The 11,413-nt window shown below is 44.4% G+C and overlaps 2 protein-coding genes across 2 annotated transcripts in view; one reads left to right on the forward strand and one right to left on the reverse strand.

Annotated features, from left to right (window-relative positions):
- CYP2S1 (cytochrome P450 family 2 subfamily S member 1) overlaps positions 1-6,288 on the reverse strand; it is a 53,215-nt gene extending 46,927 nt beyond the window's left edge. The window contains exon 1 of the mRNA XM_081119151.1: positions 6,178-6,288. The gene's annotated coding sequence lies outside the window, so the exon portion shown is untranslated. The remainder of the gene's footprint in view (positions 1-6,177) is intronic.
- LOC308548026 (cytochrome P450 2G1-like) lies at positions 129-11,051 on the forward strand (the record flags this gene model as incomplete). Its single annotated transcript, XM_081119042.1, has 5 exons — positions 129-281; positions 8,691-8,832; positions 9,324-9,505; positions 9,621-9,762; positions 10,870-11,051. 5 exons carry the CDS (start codon positions 129-131, stop codon positions 11,049-11,051), a joined length of 801 nt encoding a protein of 266 aa, XP_080975168.1.
- Positions 11,052-11,413: the final 362 nt, after the last annotated feature.

An 11,413-nucleotide genomic window follows, 5' to 3' on the forward strand; every position in this document is an offset into this window, starting at 1 on the left:
TTGGCACTGGATGTTAAGAACAGCTGTCTGACTAGAGACTCAGCCCATGCTGACCCCAGGTGCCCATCACTGACGAACCAACCGCCTTTGCCTGTTCCCCACAGCTCTATGACATGTATTCTGGAATCATGCAGTATTTGCCAGGAAGACACAATCGCATCTACCACTTGGTAGAGGAGCTCAAGGACTTCATTGCCTCTAGGGTCAAGGTCAACGAGGAATCCCTCGACCCACAGAACCCTCGGGACTTCATTGACTGCTTCCTCGTCAGGATGCACCAGGTACCATTCTCCTTCCCAATCCTTTCCTCTCATCCCATAGAGCCTGCCACCCTAAGCCCATTTGCAAAACATGTTTGGGACAATATAGCGATTATAGTTTTATGTGGTTCCTAATATCTAGAGACAAATGTAGAAACTATAAAAGTCTAAAGTCTGCAGATCTTTAAGCAGAAACTTTGAACCTTAAAAAGTGAATAGTGCTGCAGTGAGCATGGGAGTGCTGATCTCTCTTTGAGTTCCTGATTTCAGTTCCTTTGCATACATGCCCAGATGTAGGATTGCTAGATCATATAGTAATCCTATTTTTAATTTATGCAGGATTTTACCCATACTGTTTCCATAACAGTTTCATTTTACATTCCCACCAACCATGTACAAGGGTTCCAATTTCTCCACATGTTTGACTCTTTTTGTCTTTTTGCTCTTTTGTTAATAATCATCCTAATAGTTCTGAGAGGATGTCTTATTGTTTTTGATTTGCATTTCCATGATGATTTGTGATGTCGAGTATCTTTTCATGTACCTGTTGGCCATTTTTATGTCTTCTTTGTAGAAAAACACTATTTAAGCACTCAGTTCATTTTAAAATGAGGTCATTTGGGGTTTTTTGCAGTGAGTCGTAGGAGTTTCTTACATATTTTGGATATTACCGCTTTATCAGATATATGGTTTGCAAATATTTTCTCACATTCCTTGGGCTGCCTGTTCAATTTTGTATTGTTTCTTTTGCTGAGCAAAAGCTTTTTACTCTGATGTGGTCCCACTTGTGCATTTTCCCTTTCGTTGCTTACGCTTTGCGGTCACATGCATGAACTCACCGCCAAGATCGACATCATGAAGCCGTCCACTATGTTTTCCTCTAGCAGTTTATAGTTTCAGTCTTATTTTTAAGTCTTTAATCCACTTTGAGTCGATTTTGTGTATGGTGTAGGATAAAGGTTCGATTTCATTCTGCTGCATGTAGATACCTAGTTTTCCCAACACCACTTGATGAAGAGACTGTCTTTTCCTTATTGCATGTGTGCACACACACTTGTTCAAACTGCCACTTTGCTCTCTGTAGCCTCCAGGAGGCTAGTGCACACTGGGCCCCATCAGTGACAGGTGACATAAAAGCCAGTCTTTGGGTAGCACTGAAGGAGAAGTTGGGATGTTAGATGTACACTCCAGCTCTTTCCCTTCTCTACAAGAACCTGAGAGCTGGGATTTACCACCCGCTCACTCTGTGATGAGTTGGATGTGGTGGGGACCTGCATTCTAATTCAAACCACCCCTTTGCTTTCTGTAGGCCAGTCCTTCAGGTAACAGCCAGAAAAGTTAGGATGTTAATCACTTTGTAAGGTATATAAATGTTGAATCACAATGTTGTACACCTGAAACTAATATAATATTGTATGTCAATTATAATTAAAAATAAATTTAAACATTTTTCCATGTTAGATATGTGATCGAATCCCTTCCCTCGTTGGGAGAAGCTGGGAGCTGGAGTTTATTGCCCACTCTCTGCGCTGAGCTGGGGGAGGAGCTGTGGTGAGCACTCATGCACTTGTTCAAATCACCACTGTGTTCTCTGCAACCCCTGGAGGACTAGTGTATGTCGGGCCAAGGGAATGTTCTGAGACAGGTGAAACAGAAGCCAGTTCCTCAGCGAGCACTGACAAAAGTTGGCACAGTAGCTTTGTGGTTCAGCTTCTGTCCTTGGAACTAAGGGTTCCCTCGTGACCCTACAGCACTGAGCCAGGATTGGGGATTGTGGGAAGACGGTGTTTCCAGTTTTTCTATCATTCTCAATGAGATTGGTTTCACACTCACCCAGAGTACAGGAGCCTCTCGACTAGTTTCTGGGTTTCTCACAAAAGGAATTCATTCTTATGTTAGTGCTGAATTAGTGTATCTATGGGGGGAAGAGGAGTCCGGGGCTGCTTCTGCTCCCATATGGCACATGTCACAGTCAAATCTCAAAACTTTCTCTTGTTCTCATTCTATGATTTTTTAAAATTGAAATTGACATATAACATTATATTAGTTTCAGGTGTACAACATAACGATTTGATAGCTGCATATACTGCAAAACGACCACTACAATAAATCTAGTTCACATAGTTACAAAAAATGTTTTTCTTCTGATGAGAACTTCTAAGATTTACTCTTAGTGACATCAGAGGAATGGCGTGTGAGAGGTTCCCCTGATCTCTCCCCTTGGAGTTAAAACAATATGGACAGCTATAATTCAACAAAGGATTCTCTGCTCAACACACGAGCATGTCTGAGAGATCCACACATGGAAACATCTGAAGGAGGGAGAGGGGGGCGAGCCTGGGAGGAGGGAAGAGAGAAGAGTGGAGGCAGGTGCCACAGATGGAGCCTGGAGTTTACCTGAGAGGTGAGGAATCAGGTGGCCTCCTGCACTCCCTGAGCCCATGGGAGCAAAGAGGGTGAGCTCCCCTGCTGGAGTGATCAATACAGGCTGCAGCTGAGCCCCGGGACCGGCGGGTGGAAAGGCAGTGCACAGGTGCAGCTGTGGTTGCTTGGCAGCCACCATTGCCAGGCAGAAAAACAAAGCCACTGAGCCTGACCCCCTCACCACCACCACCACCACCAGAGCTAGCAGCAGGCCCCAGAAGGAGCTGTAGCAGTGAGTGCTGGGCTCTAGAGCACAATATCTGCAACCTTGAGAAATGGAGCAACAGAAGCCATTTTTCCTGAGCGGCAGGGGGTCGCACTGTGGCCAATCCCAGTGACAGGGGTGGAGATACAGAGCTGAGACAGCTGAGGTCTGGCAGTTGCCATTACTGGGAGGAGACAAAGCCACAAAGGCACCAGCCGGCCTCTCCCAGTTCACCCCACTCCCACTCATCATGGCTGATTGTCCATGGTATTCGTATCCGGTTGCAGGGGACAGTGCTTGGATTTCAGAGGTTTGGAACCCCATTGCCCAGAACATTCTCCCACGGGAGGGGGCTGTCCTGAGATGGAAGTGACCTGGTCACAGAGGAGACACCATCTCCCCAGGGAATAAAGGGCATTTTCCACCACCCTGAAGAGATCCTAGAAGCCAGAGCAGTGCAAGAGAAACTTAAAAACCTGTGCTTCAGTGCCACCAACTGGAAAACAAGAGAAAGACTTCTTTTTACCCACCTAGGAGAGCGATGTTCAGCCTTTTTCATTTCGTAGCACACATAAACTAATTACTAAAATGCTGCAGCACTCGAAAAATGAAGAAGGAAAATTGTCACTTCTTGCAGACGACGTGATTCTTTACATAAGGAGCCCTAAAGACTCCACCAAAAACTATTAGAAATAATAAACAAATACAAAGTTGCAGGATACAAAATCTATGTACAAAAATCCATTGCATTCCTATATAATTTCAATGAAATTTTAGAGAAAGAAATCTAAAGAAACAATTCCTTTTGCAATTGCAACAAAAAGAATAAATACCTAGGAATAAATTTAATGAAGGATGTGAAGGACCTATACACTGAAAACTACAAGACATTATTAAAAGAAATTAAAGAAGACACACACAAAAATGGAAAGGCATTCGATATTCATGGATTGGAAGAATCAACATAGAGAAAATGTCCATATTACCCAAAACGATCCCTATCAAGATCCAAATGGTGTTTTTAAGTTAACTAGAACCACAAAAGTCATCAGATTTGTATGGAACCACAAAAGATCCCGATTAGCTAAAGCAATCTGAGAAAAAAGAACAAAGCTAGAGGTATCACACTCTCTGACTTCAAACTATACTAGAAAGTGACAGTGATAAAAACAGCATGATAGGGCTACCTGTTCGGGACCCTCTCACTGTGGCGGGAACTTTTATCTCTTCAAAAAACTTTTGCTTTTGCTTAAAAACAAAAACAAAACAAATAAGAAACCCAGCATGATACTGGCAGAAAAACAGACACAAACTACTGAAGCAGAACTGAGAGCCCAGAAATAAACCCACATGTATATGGGCAAATAACCTTTGACAGAGCAGCCAAAAAAAACATACAGTGGAGAAAAGAAAGCCTCTTCAATCAATGGTGCTGGGAAAACTGAACAGCCACATGCAAAAGAATGAAACTAGACGACTGTCACCATACACAAAAATTAACTCAAAATGGATCAAAGACCATTTCAGATATACAATACAGTATTATTGATAGTCACCATGATGTACATTACATCCCATGACTTATTTTATAACTGAAGTTTATACCTTTTGAATCACTCCTTCATTTTGTCTGCCCACCACCCCCTGCCTCTGGCAACCACCAATCTCCTCTATATGTATACGCTCAGCTGGTTTTTTATTTGTTTTAGATTACACACATAAGTGAGATCATATAGTATTTCTTTTTCTGTCTGACTTATTTCACTTAGCACAATGCCCTCGAAATCCACCCATGTTGTCACAAATGGAAAGACTTTCTTTCTTTTTATTTCTAAATAATATTCCATTATATGTACCCTACATCTTCTTTATCCATTCACCCATCAATGGACACATAGGGCTATTGTAAATAATGCTGCAGTGAACACAGGGGTGCACATATCTTTTCAAATTAGTGTTTTTGTGTCCTTTGGATAAATACCCAAAAGTGGAATAGCTAGATCATATGGTAGCTCTATTTTAACTTTTTTGAGGAACCTCCATACTGTTTTCCAGTGTGGCTGCCGCCAATTTACATTCCCACCAAGAGAAAACTCATTATTACTTGTGTGTTTTTTATAATTGCCATTCTAACAGGTGCGATACCTCATTGTGGTTTTGATTTGCATTTCCCTGATGATTGGTGATGTTGAGCATCTTTTCATGTACCTGTTGGCCATCTATATGTCTTCTTTGGAAAAATTACTATTCTGATTCCCTGCCTATTTTTTATATCAGATTGTTTGGGGTTTGTGTTGGGTTTTTTTACTATTAAGTTGTATGTGTTCCTTATAGATTTGGGGTGTTACCCTTTATCGGATATATGATTTCAAATATTTTCTCCCATTCAGTATGTTACCTTTTCATTTCGCTGATGGTTTTCCTTTGCTGTGTGAAAGCTTTTTAGTTTAACATAGTTCCACTTGTCTATTTTGGGTTTTGTTGCCTTTGCTTTTAGTGTCAAATCCAAAAAAAAAAAAATTGTCAAGACTGACATTATTGAGTTTACCACCCATGTTTTCTCCGAGAAGTTTTAAGATTTCAGATCTTATGTTCAAGTTTTTAATCCACTTTGAGTTAGTTTTTGTGTATTATATAAGATGATGGTCCAGTTTTCCCAAGAGCATTTATTGAAGAGACCATCCTTCTACCTAATGTATATTCTTGGGTTCTTTGTCATAAATTTATTGCCCAAATATGCACGGGTTTATTTCTGGGCTCTTTATTCTGTTCCATTGTTAAACTTTCGAAAGATGGCAGAAAAAAAAAAGTATTCTACGGGGAGACAAGATGGCGGCGCAGGTAACCGTGGTACCCGCTGCCTCCCACAACCGCATCAAAATTACAACTAAAATCCAGAACCACCATCACTCAGAGCCTCCTGAGATCTGGCTGCACAGAAGCCCCACAACCAGGGAGCTGAAGAAGCACCGAGACCGGTAGGAGAGGCGGAGACGCGGCCGCCATTCAAACCCGGGAGGGAATCTTGGCGGTGGCGGTTTCCCGGAGGAGAGAGGGGTCCCAGCCCCACAGCAGGCCCCCAGCCCAGGGCTCCAGGCCGGGAAGAGACGTCCCCACACCTTCGGGCTGTGAACCAGCGGGGACTGTCCCTGAGGGTCGCGGAGGCCGCAGGAGCCCCAGCAGCTCCTCCTAAAGGGCCCGCGCATGGACTCACTCGGACGCGCTCCCTCTGAGCCCAGCGCCGGGCAGCAGCCTGAAAGGACCCGGGACACTCGGGGGGGAACTAACCTGCCTGAGATCCGGGCGAGAGGCGGAGGGCGGCTTCCTCCCAGGCAGAAGGGCTGGCGGAGGCCATGGCTCCTTTGGCGAATCGTCTCCACACACAGCCGGCAGGCAGGCGCCATGTTTGAATCGCCAGCACCTGATGCACACTGTTGGCCCCGCCCCGTGATTCCCAGAGGCCCCTCCCCTCCCCACCTGCAGCTCATCCAGGCCATTTCCAGGGGCTTTTCTGTGCAAGTGGCCTCTCGAGCCTCATGCTTAGGACTTTCCTAAAATCTCTCGAACAAGCAGCAGCTGCCCCATAGGGCTTGATAAGTGGCCCCAGGCCTGGCACTAGCGGCAGCCTGCATTGGCTCATAGCTTGGCCTCTCCTGGGCACCTCCAAGCCCAACACAAGTAGCAGCCAACTACGGTTTGCTGTGTAGCTCATGCTGGATGGCCCTGGGCAAGGCACAGCCAGAAGCTGACTTTGCACCTCCCAGGAGCCCCAGAGACAGTGCACCTGGTGATCAGACTCAACCATGCTGGATTACAACCCTTGACACACTCGATGTGCACTCAGTGAACAACAAAGCTCCATTGAAGTAAATCCTGCTCCACAGGGGTGTCTCCAGCACAGCAGTTCTTTGGCTGTAGTTGCAGCTGGTCCTCACAACCGACTGGCATGGGAGTCAATTCCTCCAGGTGATGCCAACAGCAACCAAGGCTCAACTACAACAGGATAGTGCACACAGCCCACACAAGGGAGCACCTAGAAGGCCCAGCTCAGGTGACTGGGGAGGCTGAGCCACTAGACCCTACAGGACACCTACTACACAAAGCCACTCTACAAATGCCAGGAGACATAGCAGCTATACCTAGTACACAGAAACAAACACCAGGAAGCAGTCCAAATCTGGAGGCAAAGAAACATGTCACAAAGGAAAGAACAGAAAAAAATCTCCAGAAAAGGAACTAAATAAAATAGACCTAAGCAAGCTACAGAGTTCAGAATAATGGTTATAAGGATGCTCAAGGATCTTAGTAAGACTATCAAGGAAACTAGTGATATCATCGATGACATAATAAGGTATCAATCAGAAATGAAGGCTACATGAACTGAAATGGAGGATAATTTACAGGGAATCAACAGTAGAGGACACCGAGAATCAAATCAGCAATTTGGAACATGAGGAAACAAAAAACACCCAACCAGAAGAGCAAAAAGAAAAAAGAATCCAGAACTATGAAGACAGTATAAGGAGCCTCTGGGACAACTTCAAGAGGAACAACATTCATATTATTGGGGTACCAGAAAGAAGAAAGAGAGCAAGAAATTGAAAACCTATTTGAAAAAATAATTACAGAAAACTTCCCCTACCTGGTAAAAGAAATAAACTTACAAGTCCAGGAAGCACAGAGGGTCCCAAACAAGAGGAACCCAAGGAGGCCCGCACCAAGACACATCATAATGAAAAGACCAAAGGTTAAAGACAAAGAATCTTAAAAGCAGCAAGAGAAAAATAGTTAGTTACCTATAAGGGAGCACCCATATGGCTGTTAGCTGATTTCTCAACAGAAACCTTGCAGGCCAGAAGGGAGTGGCAAGAAATATTCAAAGTGATGAAAAACAAGAACCTACCACCGAGGTTGCTCTACCCAGCAAAGCTATCGTTTAGAACTGAAGGTCAGATAAAGAGCTTCTCAGACAAGGAAAAGCTAAAGGAGTTCATCACCACCAGACCAGTACTACATGAAATGTTGAAGGGTCTTCTTTAAGAAGAAGCTAATGAACAAAAGAATCTGACAAACTAAATAGATCCAGAGACACTGATGCATGCAACAGACTGTCATATCTCAGAGGGAAGAAGGAAGGGGGTTGGGGGGGAAGAGACTAACCAAAGGAGTTATATGCATATATGTGTAACCCATGGACACAGACAGTAATGGGGTGAAGGCCTGGGGAGGAGGTTGGAGCGAGGTGGAGGGGGTCCATGGGGGAAAAAATGGGACACCTGTAATACTTTCAACAATAAAGATAAATTTAAAAACAAAAACAACAACAACAAAGATGACAGAGACTTTAAAGTAGAATAACTTTAGAGTCATAGAATTTGAGAAACTTATGTGTTTAGAAATTTAGAAGCTTGATCTCATCATAGAATCTTAAAATGTTATAATTTTAGAAATTTACATTTCTACATACCAGAACCTTAGTACTCGGAAGCTTAGAATTATATGCCCTTATGCCCTGCAATTTTCAACTTTCCCAAGGCATTCTACTTTCTCCTCCCAGCCTCCCTGTCATCCACTCCAACCACTGGCCGCCTTCTGGCTGCTCCCCTAACACAGCAGACATGCTCCTGCTTCAGGGCATTTGCTCTGGCTAAGTCCTCTGCCTGGAACATCCTCTCCCAACACTCAGTTACTTTACCCACCTACTGTCTTTTCAAAAAGTCCTTCCCTGAACACAGGAGGGAATAAGAAACAAAACAAAACAAAACAAAACAGAAAATGTTTACTATTCTCCTCCGTTTCAGGAGAAAAATAACGCCCACACGGAATTCAACCTCAAGAACTTGGTCATCACCACCCTCAACCTCTTCTTTGCTGGCACAGACTCAGTGAGCGGGACCCTCTACTATGGGTTCCTGTTGCTAATGAAGCATCCTGAGGTGGAAGGTAAGGGTCTCCCCTGGTATCTCCCACTCACAACAGGAAGGAAGACAGAAACACACTGCCTTAGACTTTTTCAACTTTAGAACCACAAGATCTAATGAATACTGACTCTCAGATCCTGAGCACAAGAAGGCTATTTAATATGACCTTCTACTTGGTGTCCAATTCAAATAAAATCCATTTCCAACACGTGGTAATCTGTTCTATTGGGTAACTGTAAATGAAGAACTCATCTTGCTTAAGAAAGAACACAATTTTACCTCTCTGCCTTCAAACAGTTAAAAATAAGCCAATTGCTTTGTCCTGGTAGAGATGCGGGGAGAGGTTAACCGATATCCACTCAACTTTTCTAGCCTCACCTTCACTGTCTAGCTTGAATTGGCTAACTTAAAAAATCAAATATTTATTGAACACTTTCCTTCTCCTGGTTGCTTGCATAATGGATTTTGTGTAATCCATGTGGCTTTTTTGCTTTGAAGTCTGACTTCTTCCAGCCAAGATCTGTGAAGAGATTAACCATGTGATAGGACCACACCGAGTCCCAAGTATGGATGACCGAGTCCAGATGCCCTACACAGACACTGTGATCCATGAGATACAGAGAGTGATCGCACCCCTGGGATATCCCCACAGTGTCACTCAGGAGACTCATTTCCGAGACTACCTTCTGCCCAAGGTGGAGTGCACACTTATTGGCACCTTCTCCCTCCATTGCACCCTTCTCTCTTCCTGGTTCCTTACCCCATGCTCCAACAGTGATTTCCCCTAACTGTCTCCATTTCTGCCCCCAGGGCACTGATGTGTTTCGCCTGCTTGGCTCAGTCCTCAAAGACCCCAAATACTTCCGCTACCCAAATGCCTTCTATCCCCAGCACTTCTTGGATGAGCAGGGCCGCTTCAAGAAGAATGAAGCCTTTGTGCCTTTTTCTTCTGGTAGGTTTCTGTGGTCTGAGTGCCCCCCAGGGACATGCTTGATATGTCCCACAGCCATTGGTCTATATTGAGGTTCAGGTCTGAATCAGCAGTTGAATTGTAACTTCCTAAGCCATAATTAGGACCATAAAATCCCAGAACCCCCAAATCATGGAATATTAGAACCATTGACTCTGATCATTAGAAAAATAAAATCACAATAGTGAAAGCATTAAGCAGGGTCAGCAAACCTTTTCCGTGAAGACCAGATAGTAAACATTGTAGATTTTGCAGGGCATCCGTTCTCTGCTGTAAACACTCACTTTGGCTGCTATAGCACAGAAGTGATCACATCCAAAACAGTGATGGGAAGTGTCTGAGTTCCCAAAAGGCTTTTGTAATGACCATTGGTATTTCAATTTAATTTTCATGTGTCTTAAAATATTTTTCTTTTGATATTGTTCAACCATGTTAAAATGTTAAAAGCATTCATAGTTTGCAGGCCATACAAACACAAGCATTGGGGCAGACTTTCCCCATGGGCAGTGGTTTGCCCACACATGGCATAAAATCTCATGGCTCTTTATATGTAAGCCACATGGCACCTAGAGTCAGTGCAATGGTTAGGAAACAGGACCCCCACCACACCACTTACAAATGGTGCAGCACTTCAGCTGCCAACTGTAAAATGGCGATTAATCTCTCCAAACCACTAAGTGTGACTGACAAACAGTAAGCACTACTTAAGTGTGAGCTTTCATTTGTACACCACCACCCCACGTCACCAGTACCTGGCACCAATTATACGTTTTATATGCCTTTGAAAAATTGAAATGCACAGAATCTTCGTATTCAAGGCTCCTTTACAACCATCCCATCTTGGAATCTGATGGAATCCAAGTCATCAGAGAAGTAGCTGCCATGTGTTGAGTGACAGGTCCTAGCTGAGCACTAACTCTAGGAACCCACTGAGTCCTTGTAATAAAACCCTATAAAGCCAGTGTTATGACCCCAGAGATGCTGAGGAAGTAGCTGAGACTCAGGTGGGTGGTGGGGTCAGAAGGCTCCCCATGACTGCTATCCCAGGGCAAGTGTGACCCACCCTCCTCTCCTCCAATGTGCTCACAGGAAAGCGCATCTGCCTGGGCGAGGCCATGGCCTGCATGGAACTCTTCCTCTACTTGACCTCCATCCTTCAGAACTTCTCCCTACACCCGCTGGTGCCTCCTGCTGACATCGATATCACCCCCAAGATCTCAGGCTTTGGCAACATCCCCCCAACCTATGAGCTCTGCCTGGTGCCCCGCTGAGCGCCTCCTACTGGGTGCAGAAGGAACCTTCGGGGAACAGAGCTCTGTCCAAGTGTACAGGGGCACCCACTCCCATCTCCCAAAAGTCTCTCAACAACCCTAAGAGAAGGCACAACTGTTGTGGGCCACAGGTCAGCGAAGGTCACTTGAAAATGTAGAGCTGCACATCTTCTACACGAGTAGAAATGCCATGGCCTGTCCAACATTTCAGCAACGATCTGGAGAATTTGCATTCTCATGTTCACCTCTACCCAGGCTTTCTGTCCCCACGAAACTGTTGTAAATTCTCTGCCTTTGTGTTGCCCCTTTGTGTGTGGACACTGATATTCACCCAAATGCAGTTCATGATTCCTTCCTAATTA

The sequence above is a fragment of the Miniopterus schreibersii genome (genome assembly GCF_964146895.1).
Source record: "Miniopterus schreibersii genome assembly, chromosome: 18".
In the NCBI taxonomy this organism is placed as follows: domain Eukaryota; kingdom Metazoa; phylum Chordata; class Mammalia; order Chiroptera; family Miniopteridae; genus Miniopterus; species Miniopterus schreibersii.